Source organism: Ylistrum balloti, unplaced genomic scaffold, assembly GCF_031769215.1.
Source record: "Ylistrum balloti isolate Yb309-2 unplaced genomic scaffold, AGI_CSIRO_Ybal_v1 Utg369752, whole genome shotgun sequence".
In the NCBI taxonomy this organism is placed as follows: Eukaryota; Metazoa; Mollusca; class Bivalvia; order Pectinida; family Pectinidae; genus Ylistrum; species Ylistrum balloti.
In genome coordinates this window covers 1,223,647-1,240,505 of record NW_026781955.1, presented here as the reverse complement: position 1 = coordinate 1,240,505, position 16,859 = coordinate 1,223,647, and the positions used below count along the sequence as shown (strand labels likewise).

Genomic DNA, 16,859 nt, shown 5'->3' with positions numbered 1-16,859 from the left:
GAGTATGAGCTGTGATTGGTTGACTGAAGGTTCTTATTGTGTCCGATAATATCAAAAGTGATTTGTGAAGTCACAAAATAAAGGCAAGTGGGGTGAATATATCGCCAATTTACGTTTTGTTTAAGACCTATAACATGCTATTTTCATGTTTAGAAAAGTATCTCTAAAGTTTTGGATAAAAAAAACCCTCTTATATTAGTTTTAATGCCATTCCAGATTTTCAGTACCCGTCTTAAAAACTAGTATTTCAGTTTACCTCGCTTCAGTTTCGGGTTTTTTAAGCACGGCATCTTTGCTCCAGAACCCATTTCCTGATTGGACAACGGAGGGAATATTCGGATCGTTTCATAAAGTTCTTATGAAAAAGAAATATATCTATTATCCTTTGTGCCCATTCGTGACCACTCAATTCACTAGTCTGCTCCAAAAAAATGTTGAGATGCCCCCTGATACCATTGCGGAAACGGAAATGGAAAGAAAGCTTGACGTCATCACAAGGACGTACACACGGCAGCTAGTCAAGAAGGCACGCAGTTTTGTGGGGGAATTCCTTACAATTTTACTGCCTTATAGACGGAAAGCTGTTTGTTTTGGATCATTCGAAGGTGAAATAGTTCTACTTTGAAACAATGAGTGGGTCTGTTGTGAACGAAAGCGTCCCTGTCATTCATGAAATACCGGCTGACGACGGTAATTCTCCTAAACAGACGGCAGAAGTAGTAAACAACGTGGCCGCGAGTTCGTCCCCAGTGGCCCCATTTCTTCGTGTTGAGCAAATAAAAGACGAAGATGGCACGAGCTCTGTGTACACGAGCGAGGAGGAGGGGGACGGTGACCGGGATAAGTCCCCAGAGCCCGAGTTCCACCCTCCGACTGATGAATTACGCGACAAGATAATCAAACAAGTTGAATTCTACTTTTCTGATGTCAACATATTGAAGGATGCCTTTTTGTTGAAACACGTTCGAAGAAACAGACAAGGTTATGTGAGCATCAAACTTATTACTTCTTTTAAGAAAGTGAAGTCTTTAACAAAAGATTACCGTGCTGTAGCATACAGCTTAAGACATTCTGATCATCTTGAAGTGAATGAAGAAGGAAAGAAGGTGAGACGAAAAGACCCACTCCCTGAATATGACGAAACGACACCTTCACGTTCAGTCGTTGCAGTTAATCTTCCTATGGAGGTGCCATCAATTGAAAATGTGGCTGAACTTTTTTCTAAGTGTGGTGAAGTTTCATTAATTCGTATCCTGCGCCCTGGCAAGAGTATACCACAGGATGTTAAGAAATATGCAGCAAAACACACTGAAATTGGTACCACAATATGTTGCGTTGTTGAATTTGAAAAGCATGAATCTGCTAAACTTGCCTGTGATACAATGACAGATACTGAAGATTGGCGGAAAGGTATGAGAGTCATGCTTCTAGCTCCTCAGAAAAAGAAAGAAAAAAAGAAGGACAAAGAAGGGAATGAGGAAAACGAAGGTGAAGATGGGGAGGAAAACCACGAAAAGAAAAAGAAAAGGCGAGAAAGAAGGAAGAAAAACAGAGTTGATGAACTTGCTTGTGAAAATGATTCATCATATGCTAGTAGTGGGTCTGAGGCTGATACTCCCACACCTGTAAAGCATTCTGTTGCACATCATCAAAAGTCACTCAGTCCAAATCATTTGGACCCCAATAGACTAAGCCCATCGACTTCACCTCGTTCTAGTCCAAGATCTAGTCCAATGACAAGCCCTAGGTCCCGTCGCCGAAATCAGCACACTAAGTCACCCCTGACACATGGAAGTCCTAGCAACAGTCCTAGGAACAGCCCTAGAAGCAGTCCAGAAATGAGTAGAAAGACTTATGATTACTCCTCTGGTGGAGACAGTACCCCTTCTAGTCCTTGGGTACAGCGTAGGCTCAAAGCTGCTCAGGAAATCAGTCCATTGGCTAATAACTCAACCCCTGGACGCAGTCCGAATGGAAGACATCACATGTTAGATATGGAAGGAGTAATGAGACAACCCAAAGGTCCTGATGGGACTCCAGGGTTCTATCTTGGACGTGGTAAACCAAGGAGCAGTACATTTTCATAACATATTATGAAGCTTTATTTAAGGGGAGTCTCCAACTGAAACTGCCTATTGAAACAATTAATTTGCAATTTGTTTGCCAGTTCGTATTTTCTTTTATAATGTTAAATGCAGGCCTAAAGAAAAATACCTGTGTTTGCATTGAGGTGATTTACCCTTCTGTCTTCAACTAGGGAGAGCTTCTCTATAGTTTGATAGGTTTAGCGTGACACTGGTAAGTCAGAAGTCCTGTGTTTGATCCCTAGCTAAAGCATTATTGTAATGAATAATGACCTCTATTACATATTTATTTAGCTTATCCCTACCATTTATTCTCTATTTTGACAATATTAAAGGAAGGGCTTTTTAAAAGTCCAGAATCCTTCCAAATAGATGGTATTTTAAGATGAAATTTTTTTCTTTGGTATGTTAGCAGAAATGTTTTTTGGGCCATATCCTTGATATAGCTGGTATCTACAACTGCCAACAATAGCATATATGACCCTGTTCAAGTACCATTTAGGTTTGTTGTAAGTTTAGCATGCTAATATAGTTCTACCTATAAAGCAAAACTGCCCATTCAATTGCACACCTCTCTGCCGCCTCATCACTTTTCCTTTTTCTATGAAATTATGGAAAATAGGTCAACTGACTGTTATATCCTATAAATGAAAGAGGTTGCTTACTTCAATGATCTATAATGTACACATATTCAAAGTTTCATGTCTCAATATTTCAATTTATGTGATAGGTTTTCCCTGTAAATAGTATAGCCCACACACAGCATTTGTATTTGTTAGTAAAGTGATTAGTGTGCTTATAAGGTTAAATAAGGTTACTAAAATTAACCATGTACCCGATTTGTATGCAACAGAATTACTTTATCATGACATAATCAGATGTATAGATTATGATATAGATATAACTTAAATTACTATCATGTTACCTCACCAGGTCATTGCAAAGTTTCAGATGAAACACAAGAACCTTGGGTTTGCAGGTATAGATATAATTGAAGTGTACTGAAAATGTGCCATCTTGCTCTGTTGTTAACAGAGTTGTGTCCCTTTGCTGATTTTTCTTTCATACCAAAGTATGGACAGACATGATTTTGTACTGCTTGCAATATGAATACCATTCCTTGTGTAATGATACAATTCAACCACTTATATATCAGTCATTGAAATAAATCATTTGGTTATGTACATTGTTTCACACCAGGTAATTTTTTGTGAAGATTTGATTAAAGTTAATTGGACAATTTCATCCAATTATATAAATGACTTTAAGAATCCGTTGGAAAAAAATAACTATATGAAATTGATAAATGAAAAGAAATGCTTGACATTAACCAACTGTGCTTGTTAGAAGTAGGAAAAGTTTGTAGTCTATTTTGGTGAAGTAAGATAAAATTTGTCATCAAGTTACTCTATGCTTTATACCAAAAATGAGATATCTGGAAACTCCTTTGATTCAGGTGGTCTATTCTTGACTGTGCCAGGGAAGTACACAGGCTAGTTATTGCATTGTATTAAAGAAAAAAAAGCAAAATTACAAAGATGTATGTATTGGCTTTGTATACATATATGATAGTACAGTTTGTTATAAGATGTTCCTTATCGGATAATACACAAGTCTCCATTTTACAGAGAGTTGTGTGAACCAAGTACATTTAAGTTCGACTTGGGAGAAGAAAATATTGAAGTTCATGATCAATAACTTCTTTAATCACATATTTTTTTTTCTACATTTTATTTTTATAATTCATAGACATGTCTTTCATCACAGTAGACAGTGTAATATCACTGACCTAAGATATAGATTTAAGTCTATGGTTTTGTTTCAAGTGTAATTGAAAACCAGCAAAAATTATATTTCTTTGTGGGATTTTGAAAATAAGATTTTTCTGCTCTGTTTTACTATTCTCTTAACTTGCTGAAGATGCAAAATATTGGTCATGGTGTGATATGAAAAACAGCACATATAACTGGAATTAAATGCAACATACATGTAGCTTGTGACATGTTTTTGCTTATGTTGAAATATTTTTTGACAACATTCCATTAAGATGATGAGGGCATGTGTTGTTCAGCCTTTTTCTTTGTCATTCTGTATCTAGAATCACATCACAGAGGTGTGAAAAGCATAACCTAACTCTAGCATTGTATTTATTATTTTTTTTTATTTAAAAACCAATTTTGTACCAATTAAGTTTTTTGTAGACACTACCTCTTTCTAATTTAAAGTTACAAAATGTGTATAACTGTAATGACCACACATGTACAGACCACACATACCTGTATATTACATGAATTTCAATCATTTACACGTCCAAGGTAGGTTGCCCTAATTTTATTTTCTTTAAAGTTATCTCTCATATATTAGTAAATGATAGCAACTTCGATTCCTAATATAAACACATGTAATTCTGAAATGTCACTATTTCATAAATTACACGCTTTTGTGTTCTTATCGTATAAAGATATGTACCAGTATAGTATTATTGTATATCAAAGATGCATTTAAACATAAATCAGCTCAGACTTCTTGAGGTATTTTACAATTGAAATTAATAATGTACCTGTACTTATTTGCCTGGTACAAGTCAAACATTCAATAAGGTTATAATTAATCATTTTTGTTGGTAGAACAGCTTTCTTTTTAACTGTAATACTTTGAATATGATATCATTTAGATGTAGTTTAGGAAGAAATGTACTTTCATTTTATGTGTATATGTGTTGAAAGTCAGTGATTCTAATTAAGCACTATCTGTGATGGTGGGGTTAAATTACAGTAGTTTTCACATTATACTATTTACTGAGCTTTTTTTGTAAGCAGAATGACTTTGCTAACCGTGATGGTTCATAGCCAAATATGATAAAAAAGTAATTATTCAGTAACGCTATACTAAACTTCCTTAAACCTTTCTCTAACATATCACAATTTGTGTAGTATATACCCAAAATATAGCACTATACGAGCCAGTAATCTATTGATTTTTTGTTTACTTCTGCCATAGGTCCTTTTCAAAATGTGATTAATGAAAAAACAAGATGTTTAAAATTGAATGAATGCCAAAGATATTTCATTCTAAAAGCCGCTTATGTGTACTTATTTTTCCTCAAAAGATCTTTTAGTAGTTTGCTGTAAAAAAGGTATCTGGAACTATTCTGACACATTCATTAAATATAGATATTGAGAACTCAGTTGTTATCAGCTACTTAATACATATTGTGGTTGTAAAATTTTGTTGATAGAATCGGCAGCCTTTAAAGTTTGGTGATAAATCTGTTTATTTTTAATTTTTTCCCATGTTTGTTCAGTTGATTGAATTATTGTTTACATAATTAACCTAATTACTATTTAAAAGATCATGTTTGTTTTTTTCAAACTTCCAGAGAAAAATATTTTGTCACATATGTCGAACTTTATGTTATGATTTATGATAAAACATGTGTTACGTTATATTTCTAGTTGGAACATTGAAAACTCAGACTGATGCAAACATGTAAGGATCAACAATGACCAGTTTTTAGTAATATTTGTTGTTGATATTTAATTTGAAAATGACAAAGAGAGCATAATGGGTGATATTGATGTACAATTCGATAAAGGCTATTTAAAACCAATTTTTTTCATTTATACTCTGCTTTGTAGCAGAATATTGTTTTTGTTTCGTATTTCACATTTATTGAAAACAAAATAAAACTAATCAAATTTAAACTTCAAGCATTCATTCAAAGATTTCTAAAAACATGTAGACATGGTGTTTTGTATAAGTTTTTCCTCTTACTAGGTCAGGAGTTTACTTTTTAGCCTGTTATTGTTTTTTTTTAATTGTTTATAGCGAGATTTTAGAGAAAATCACTGTCATAATTTTTTTTTTTTTGATGTTATATATTTTATAAACATTTTGTATGCATACTTATTAATAAATGATATTTAATGATAAATGAAAATATTGGTGGCATTTATATATATATAAAAAAGCACCAGCATTTTATTCAACGTAAAGTATTGAAATTGTTTTCTTTTTTTTTAAAAAAAAGGTCAGTTTGTCATCTGTATCCTATACAGGTTGTTCAGCAACCTGTTACTATAAAATCATATATTTTTGTGGGGCTCAAATTTTGAGCTTTTCCAAAAAATAAATGAAAAGATTTTGATTTTGTGGTTGAATCTCTCATGAAACTCGTTAGTACTATGATTCTTGTCAACTTTTATCCATTTATCATTTTTGTTGTCATAAAAATTAATTGATTAAGAGCATCTGCTAAATCAACAAAAATAAGTTCCCCACAAAAATTACTGATTTTACAGTAAGCGGTCATGTGAAAGGAACTCGTTGATCAGGAAAATCACTGAATGTATTCTAAGTACCTTTATATTTAGATGGCACTCATTTTTGATATTTTGAAGACAAGACGTCTTTTTGTTACAATTCCTTTATGTGTTAGCTGTATATATATTGTTTACTGTATATTTGATGGATGGACATAACTGTCAACTGTTACACTTTATTGTATGTTTATCTATTTTTTTTGTACTGTTCATAAGCTCAAGTACTGGCTAAATATCAGAGAGATCTAGATATATACCAGTGCATGTACATTGTATACCATTACACATTATTTTATTGGATGTACATTTTTCTAAATTTTGCAATGTTATGGGTAAATGATGTCGAGAAACAAATCATACAAAAGACCCAAGTCCTGTACCTATAGTTTATGGATGAAAAACATGGTGCTTATCTGTGATCAGAGGTTCAATACATATTTGTTTTTAATGATCTCTGGCAGCCAGGCTGGTCACCATTACTGGGCCAATAACTTTTTTCTGAGTTGCAAACTTTCAAAAGATCTTGTCAGAAAGTGCCTTTTAACAATCCTCATCTACAGATAATCTGTCTGAAATATTTTATAAGTTATTTCTTTGGTTTAGAAATTAAAATTGTATATTTTTTAAAAATTCTGTAATAATTAGAAGACTCTTGAGAGGATGTTTTTGATTCACAAATATGCGTTTTGACCCTTTTGTGATTTTATTTTTGAAATTGCAGATCCTTGAGGCTTAACTGAATACCCCGAATTCAATGTACTATGTATAATGTATCTCTGAAATCAGTACACTTGTCATGGTTTGTTTGGCATGACCCGAGGAAGTGTCCATCCTTCATATATATACACTCACTTTACTGTTTTCTGGTTCAAATTTAGCATCATGATGAACTAAATTGAGAATTATGTGTTATTTAGGAGTGGTTTGAGCTTCTTGACAAGTTTCTCAGTATTTATTCTCAAGTTAAAATTTTTGAATTAAATACAGTGAAAACTGATGGCAATTATAATTTTTAGTTACTTTGGAAAAATTACAATTCCTCATTTTCATTTGAGATTGCATTTAAATTGTATTACCAGGTTGGTATGAATTTTATTTTGATTGTGCATTTTTTTTTTGTAATGTCTTGCAGAGCTAGCCCATCGACATTTGAATTTATTTGTGAATTATGACCTTCCTGTCAGTCCTTAAATGGAATTGATAATGCCTTTGATATGAACTGTATTGATACTGAAATTAAAGTTAGATAAGATTACACTTCTGTTGAGCGAGGGTTTCAAGAATAGTCATATTTGACTTGTAGATTTTTTGTTGACAGATATATCAAATATATATGTTTTAACTCTCTTTGCAGCTCAATAACAGTGAGATATAGAAAATCTCTTAAAAGATATCATTCATTAAATGATGTAATTTTTATATAGTTCAAGACACAAGATTTCCTGTCATCAAGTTTGCTCACAAATTTTTCATTTACTAACTGAGAAGTCAGAGTTCAAGGTGAGTAATTGTTTTATGAAAACATTGAACAAGATAAGTGCTTGATTACTTAATGACTGTTATTGTATGTATATAAATCTACTGTTATTCATATACTAGATATATTTATATTAATAAATTAATATTGGTATTGCATTTTGTGTTCATGAATATTGAAAATCAGGTTCAATGTACAAGTCACTGATGACTCCAGAAGTATTTGAAGAAAGTTTATTTTACATTTCAGACTTAAGGATGTATGTTTCTTACAATAAATTGCATCTCCTCTCTGAAGATTTCCAAAGTGACTTGGTGACAGTTTAAATTATTAAATAATTAAAGAATCATATAAGAATGGACTTGAAATTAAAGTTGGAAACAATTAAAAGAAGTTAAAGGGAGCTAACTCAGAGGTGTAATGGATAATGTAGCGTTATCCCTATCCACAAAGTTTTTTTTATTTTTTGTTTTAATAAAAATGTGACATATGTCATAAGTTGTAAATGACGGCAGTTTTGCAGTTATGTTGTAAATATCATTATATATATATTACGAGATATTATGATATGAGTGGTAACAGGTTTACTATGTAAGAATTGATCATTTCATTGTAATTGTCTGCTTACATTCAAATCATGTTATGATAGTGAAAATAAAACCAAAAAAAGCTACTTTCATGTTTGATTTTTTTTTCTGTTGTGTATTTTCATAGTAGGTGTATTTTCATAGTAGCAGAGAAATTTACTCACGAAAAACATAACTGTGTATACTTAACTTTTAAAAAAAAAAACCCAGACATTTGACACATTACATGGTACTTTGTCAGGCACATGACGGAACATTCCTCGGCCATTTATGTGTAATTTGATAAGTTGTTAATGTGTGGCATGCATCAATGTGAATGGTGGACATACTCAGAATTGAATTTGTGAAACAGGATTTGCACTACCCACTGCATTCCTTTCTGCGACTTTAAAGTTCAATCATGATTCATACGAGATGTACCATTATTTTGCACTTTGATTTATGTAATGCATTATGTAATCATTAGTATAGTTACAATAGAGGCATCTGATGCTATTAATTTGTTTTCTTATAAACATGTTTTGATAAAATACCTCTTCAACCTCAAAAACAAAATGTGTTGTATATTAATAGGAACGTGCTTGTATGCAATATTCATGATTGGGAACGAGCTGTCTTCAAAATATCAAATAATTGTGACTTGTAAATATCATAGGTTGATGAAGAAGGGTTGCTAATTCTGGAAACAGGTAATCACGCTTCTGCAAAATAATGGAAAGCTGTCACTGTTGGTTGTGTCTTAGGTCGTCAAGGAAACCAGCTTTTCGAAGGAACGACTGCGGTGTACATGCATGTGGGTATACTTGTATATGCTCGACATGATCAAGTAGTAATTTTATTTCAAAACATCACATCACCAGAATAACTGAAAGTATAATTGAAGGATATGGCAAGGTCTTGATAAGCTCTTTTCAAACTCCAACCTTGTATGAAATATTATGTGAATATTATTCCCGATTGAATTTTTTTTTGCAACAAATTTTCCAATCTTCCCAAAGACGAAATACTAGCTTATATGCTAATATATATATATATATCTGGCTTCGGTATTCAGTTCTGACTGTGGATTTTAAAGAACTCCAGAGATTTTGACCAATCTTTAACACCTCTTCTGAAACAAATTATTCTATTAGAATATTTAACTTTTCCACTCTGTACATCACCATACCCCATTCTACACCGAAAAAAACGCCTTCGTTCTCTTATAAAGAGAGTTTTCTTTTCCAAGAAAGGTGAACAGTGGTATAATTACAAGCGTATTTCATGATAAATAAAGATATGTCCAAATCAAAGGAGGAATGATTGAGTTACTGGTTGACATGTCGAGTTGAGTGGCAAGATCTTCAAACAGAAGATGTAGTTTAAGTTATGGTTTAGCTTAAACAATACTATCATTTTCAACATTTGTATAAAACAAGTACAATAACAGATACTAAAAACACCAAAAGAGGATTGGAAAACGAGCTAATAGTTTTGTTTTTGTGTTCGTTTTATTTTTTTCCAATCTCATAATTCACACATACTGTACATGTATAAAGAACGACAACTCTGTATAGAACTATGTATAGTCGAACTCTTTAGACTCGGAGGTAGGAAAAAGTGGTAATTGCATAAAAGGTAAACAAGACACAAATTTCTCATTGCTAAATATTAATCATCAGTTCGTTACTAGAAAAAAGAATGTATGTTCAAAGCTGGAAGTCATTCAGGTTGATATATTTATATCTATTATTGAATGATAAACTCCCAATCGCCGTTTTATTTAGTTATTTATTTGATATCATTAAACTACAACTGACACGCGTTCGATCTGCTTTCCCGCCGAATGCTGCATATTTTTAATATTCCCTCCTAATACAGATTTAGTGCCGTTCACCAATCAAAGATAACAAGCGCAAGGAGATTGATCAGCTGTCTTGGAGATATAGAACCTGGGTTTTTGTTGTCGTCAAATACTTTGTGAAGGAGGGCGGAGTGTAGAGATTGTTCAGTTTGACTTATTACCCTCGAGAATTTCCTCGTATTATTAGCGGAGTCAAAGAGTATCCGACTAGAGACCGAAGGAGAGCTGTTGTGAAACCAGGCAACGGCAGATTTTTTTCATTACCACTTTCTTTTACACCAGTACATATATATGTGCACAGCAAATTATTACAGAATTCATCTGTGTATTGGAGCTTACATGTATTTTTTAGGCTCTGATCCATTTTATTTAAAAATTTTATATATGTAATGTGTCCCCTATTGGTACATACACACAAGTGTACTCTATACAGCTGCTGGAGACAGTCTTGACATAACAGATTTAGGATTTTATCAAAGTAAGGTTACAAATTTTGGATACCAACACTAGAGTTTGTTGTCAAAGAAAGTATCAGAACTCGGAGTGTTACTTTTTAAAAAAAAAATCATTTTTAAGGTTGAAGTGTTCTTTCCCCATTTTTTTATCAAGGTCTTAGTTAACCTGAAAAACTCTTGAAAACAGAGCAATATCAGAGCTTAGCTTCCTTTTCACAACACATAATTTTGATGGACAGATTGCTGTCTAATGAAAAGGCTCCACACCAAACAGCGGTCTATCAGAATTTGTATCAAATGTCTGATGTTGGAGCGAGAGGACACTGAAGAAATTCAAATTTCACAGGGCTCTCACACCCATTTTGGGACTGGGGCCCGGGGCCCTTAGAATTGGGAAAAATAATGGTGTTTTCCATAGAATTGGGAAAACTTCGGGTCTAAATTGGGGAAAAAAGATACTATTTTGCATTGGGAATGGGGTCAAATGTCCGCCCCAAATCTGGCAGATCGAGAGCCCTGTTTCAAATGAGTTCACACTTTAAATATTGCATCACAGGTACTAACCTCATCAGTTGATACACTCAATCTGTGTGTATAGAATGAGTATATAGATAGTCAAGGTTAATACCTGTGATTGGAGAGGGTCATTATAGGGTCAATGGAAATTATTGACTTCAATTATTCCTCGCATATATTTGGTAATTTAGTAATCAGACTGTTAATGATTTTAAATTGATGTTAACATTTAATTAATATTTATTTATTTTGTTTTCCAGGTCAACAAAATGTGAGGAGTATTTAAAAAAGCACCAAGGTATTAGCAGCCAAATTTAGAGATTATGATAATTATCTCGATTGATAATATACTATGGAGATAGACGTGAAACAAAGATCAGAGGAATGGTTCCAAGAGAGGAAAAAAGTAGTTCTGACAGCATCTAGATTTGGGGAAGCCTTAGGGGTTGGAAGAGGGCGACCATTTGATTTTCTTTGTTACCTGGTCAACCCTGAGTCAGAAGATGTGCTCGAAGATGATGAGGGATCACAACAAAAGACTTACAAAAAACACGGAGTTGATACAGAGGTTGTTATATATGAAGCTTACCAGTTGCTTATGGGGAGTAATGAATCACACCAGCCTCGAGACTCAGGTTTCTGGGTTCCACGAGAGAGTGATATGTTGAAGGGTCTGGTAGGTGCTACACCAGATGCAGTTATAACCAACAAAACTGGTAAAGTCATTGGTGTTTGTGAGTTCAAAGCACCAGTGCATAACTTGTTTGGCTATGGTGAAAACTGGGGAAGGATTCCAAGATATTACATGGCACAGATTCAGGGACAGATGTACATGGCAGGAGTGCCTTGGTGTGATTTTATGGCAGTTTGTACCAAAACTAAAGAAGTTCTCTTAAAACGTGTATATTTCCAGCCATCCTACTGGATGCATATCTCTTCTACTCTCAGCACATTCTGTCATATTCTTCAGGTAATTAACCAGCAACCAAACATTTTTTATCACATTCCACATCACATGTACCTGTATAAAACATCAGTATTGTACAAATTCTATATCAAACATCAACACAATGAAAACTATCAGTAATAAACAAGTTGATTCTAAGAGAGATGCAAACAGCTGGATAATGTATACTAAGGGGCAGTGATAGTTCAGTTGGTAGAGCATTGGTCTACATGCATAATGACAGGTGAAAATCTGAGGCATGTGGTTTGAGGTTCCTTACCCATGATGGTTTAAGTTTCTGAGGAAACCGAGAAACAAACTCATCTGTGCTGTTATGGTTGTGGCATTTGACAAAACACTGTATACTTACTGCTCTGGATAGCATAAGATGGGCATCCCATATGTTGTTCAGTGAGACAGCCACCAGTTACACAGTACAGGGCAATAAATGTAACAAACAGAAGTAGTTATCCTGACCTGTATCACCACAACATGACTTATTACAGTCCCATATAGAAATTATGTGCCAAGAATTCATGTAAAACCCATGCCCCAAGTAAGAAGTTTCAGTATTTAACAGATGTATAATGTAGGAGATAGAGTCAAGGCAAACATTTTCTTTAATGTAGCTAGGGCAAAGATCAAAATGTAGGTCAGAGTGAGCTTCTTTTGATACATCATACACAACCTGTTAGCTCAATAAGGTTCCAGTGACAACTTAAGAAGTGTAGGAGATAGATCCCAGGCAACAAAGCAGAATGGAATGAAGAACAAACAACACAAAACTACGTAGTTAACAGTGGGAGAATTATAAGCCATGGGGATCAACATAAAAACAATATAACTTGTAATTAATTTCTGTTTTCAAATCCTAAATTATTTACTAATTAATGATATAAAAAGATTCTGGTCAGTGAAACAACCTGTAAGAAGTAGAGTTTTATTCATGATGCTCTTCACTTTTCAGGAGGCAAGACAGAGAAAGAAACTGAACAAACCGGTTTATGACTTTGAAGCTGCTAGGAGACTTCAGAGTGTTCCTTTCCAAAATAAACTGTTTCCTGGTGAGGGGCAGATTCGTGTTGTGAACTTATTGCGACGTAATGCCAAAGGAGAATATGGCGTAGCAGCAAATCCGAATAGCTGGTTTACATACAGTTTCCTGATGGGTGTACCTTATGTGGTGCCATCTGTACTGAAACGTTACAGTGAAAATCTTCTTGAAATAATTGACAATGATATACAAAAAAAGAAGTCTCGTTCATCCAATGATGAATAGCATATAAAAAGATATATTGATGAAAATGATTATTTATCATCAAATTAATTTATTCATTAAATTTTTATAATTGTGTACAGATGTGAAATTTAAAAAGGGAGATAATCACAGATCATTGAATACATTTTTGTGGTGAAATTTTAGTATTGTTATTTTAGTATTTTAGTACATGTCCATAAAGAAATTTTGAAATGATAAGCTGGAAACATATCTATCATTCAGCTGTCATCTTGTTTTACACACATTTATTATACAATATGCTGAAGCAAGAGTCTATAGAATTATATACATTTACAGAATAATAGGAAATTTGATAGCAGTCTTGGGGTAGAAATTCAGTTTAACATATTTTGAGTTTTTCATGATACATTGTCAAATTTTCCCATAAGGACCTTCCTGTCATGTCATGAAGCACCCATGGAGTAGGAACCATTTTTTGTTTTACAAGTGGTGCTGACCCCATGAGGGTAGAGAGGTGATAGCTAAATAGTTTAATGCTTATAGGAGAAAAAGAAACAAACCATTCAGATTCCTTTTTCTTTAATTTGGATGGTATAAAAGTTGGCCCAAGAAAGCCAGTTGAGCAATACAGGACCTAAAGGTCTCTTGATCTAATTTTTAACAAGAATAAAATTGGTATCACCTGAATAGGTGAGCTATTGGAGAAAAGCATAGCTCGCCTATGTATAACATTTTTCACATCAAAGTGATAGAAATATATGTACCTTAAAAGATAATGCAGACTGATAAATTTCAAATTATATCAAGTACTATGAAAGTAACCATGTCCTGAGAACCCCTGTCAGGCCCTTTAGAAATAAAAAAAAAATGTCATTACATATAGATATGATACTGCAAACGAAAGCATAGTTTTAATTGCAATAAATATGTGGAAAACTGAATTTGGTAAGAAAAGAAATACTTATTTAACTTTGCTTAATTAATCTTTCAACCCAAAACTAATCTCATAAATGAAAATCAGCATTCTAGTTTAGATCTCAAACTTTGCAACATCTTAGTCTGAAAATTTGTGCCCAATTATGTAGATTGAAATCTGCTGAATATCATTATTATGTCTCATTTGTAATAGTATTATATGAATTAAAATCTGAAATTATTGAAACACTTTCAATCATTTAAACATATTATATGTGACATAGTTCTAGTCGTTACCTTTTATTAACCATCTATTTCTTGGTATTATGTAGATAATTACCTTTGGTGATTATCATGTGTAATCATGCAGTACTAATACAATTATGTATACTGTAGAATCATTAATTGTTGTGGGTGATTTATTTTCTTTGATTCTGTGGGCACTCTAATTCATATGCCAAAGAACTGCTAAAATGAGTAGATTTACATTTTATATATTCATCTTGAAATGAAGTGTCCATAAAAAAGTAAATTTTGAAGAAAAAAACTAGATGAATAAAAAACAGAAAAATGGATCCTCAGAAAAATATATATGACAGTAATACTATCCTAAGTTTCAGCCAAGAATATGTTCATAGCACCAGTTGGTACATAAACTGCTTTGATACTTTGACTGTTATACCAAGATACATGTACTAGTTGTGTGATCATGTTTAGCATTAGTGTGTTATGACTGAGAGTAAATGGATTTGTCACATGAAACTCATGAAAGTGTGGTATATGTGTAGGAAGTGAATGACGAAGTTTGCACAACACTTAACAGTTATTGAGATGTGTAATTGTATAACTGTCCCTATTACCAGATCACGAGATTAAAACTGGGAATCACATTTTTTGCTTATTTTGGTATGATTTTTATTTCATGAGGCGCATTACAATTATGCAAGCTATCATGGGAAAATTCTTTTCTAGTAAAAAGAATTTTCTGAAGCAACAGTTACTATTTCATCAGCTTCATTATATATCAACATGAATCTTATCTCAGGCTTTCTGTAAGATTACTGAAATTGAATACAACTGTATAACATGTATCACTCAAATCAGGAGAAAAAAGGATGATTTAATTTCTGAAAGACGGTTTTTATCTCACCAGACCTGAAGAGCCAAGTGAGCTATAGAAATACCTCAGCGTCCATTGTCTGTCAATTTTATTAAATATCACAACTATTCATGAATGACTGAGTGGATTTCAATTAAACTTGGTCTGAAGTATCCTTGGGAAAAGTAAATCAGTTTTATATGAATGGTGGGTCTGGCCCCCCAGGGGCCTAAGGAACAGGGCCCATTAGGGAAAATCAATAAATTTCTTTAAAATCTATCTTTTTTTAGGAATTGCAGGATATTGTCCAAATTTGGTGTTAAGTAGGCTTGGATGAAGGAAAATCAGTTTTATATAAACAATGGGTCTCAGTCCCCTGGGACAAAAGGGGCAGGGCTTAATACAGAAAATGTCAATTGTTCAAAATCTATCTTGTTCTTCAGGAATTGCAGGATGGTGTCCAAAATTGGTCTGAAACATGCTTGGGTGAAGAGGAATCAGTTTTGTGTATATGGTTGGTCTCTCCCCCTTGCGGCCAGATGGGTGGGTCCCAGTAGGGAAAGTCTATCAATTTTTTTAACTCTACCTTGTTGATGTACTTGAGATACCACCCAGTTCACCATATAAGCTATTACTGAAAATCAAAACAGAAAGACAGTATTGATATAAGAATTAACCCATTGTGGTTTTATCAAGTATATCGAAGTGGTTAAGTGACTGATCGTTAATTTGGAAAGATGTGAAATACCAAACCTATTAGCATGTATAATATTGCTGGCCTTTAAGATCCAGGTGAGCAATACCGGCCCCATAGGACTCTTGTTAACAGTTAAAATTGAGGTAGATTTTGAGAATTGACAAAACCTTTTATAAACAATATGTATTAAATATGTTTTACTCATTAAATGGTAATGTTGTCTCGGACTTTTCATGCTTTTTGATGTTTTTTATCTGTTTATAGTCAAAATCAGCAGGATACATCATTCTGCAAAACGTTGCAAAACTTCTCTTTTCAGATCTTTTTACTCACTTTTGTTAGATCACCAACATCAGCCTGTAGAAATAAGTGGAATAAGATGAAAGGTCAAGGTCACAAGAGAATTCTTGGCTGGTTGGAATGGAGGTTGTAATCAAATGTCAAAGGTCAAAGTTCTCGTAAGGCTTTCATATTCCTAATCCAGCTCAAGGAAGTTTACTTGTACTGAAAACAATTTCAACATGCATAACTTAATGTTATTAAGACAGGTAATTGGCATGTTCTTAAGGCTCCAAAATACAATTCTTTATTCACAATTTCATGAGGCTAACACAGTAATTCCTGATGCCCTTCTTAAACAGGTCTGCAGCAGTATTGGTCTATGAACCTCAGGTGAAA

General features: G+C 33.4%; 2 protein-coding genes across 2 annotated transcripts; both read left to right on the top strand.

Annotated features, from left to right (window-relative positions):
- The first annotated feature begins 556 nt into the window (after positions 1-556).
- LOC132543334 (la-related protein 6-like) lies at positions 557-2,087 on the top strand. The gene has a single exon (XM_060206824.1). The coding sequence runs from the start codon at positions 630-632 to the stop codon at positions 2,085-2,087; it is 1,458 nt and encodes a 485-aa protein (XP_060062807.1). The 5' UTR covers positions 557-629.
- A 9,470-nt stretch (positions 2,088-11,557) lies between these two features.
- On the top strand, positions 11,558-16,408 carry LOC132543285 (uncharacterized). Its single transcript, XM_060206768.1, has 2 exons — positions 11,558-12,254; positions 13,198-16,408. The coding sequence occupies exons 1-2, from the start codon at positions 11,637-11,639 to the stop codon at positions 13,507-13,509; spliced, it is 930 nt and encodes a 309-aa protein (XP_060062751.1). The 5' UTR covers positions 11,558-11,636; the 3' UTR covers positions 13,510-16,408.
- The last annotated feature ends 451 nt before the right edge of the window (positions 16,409-16,859 follow it).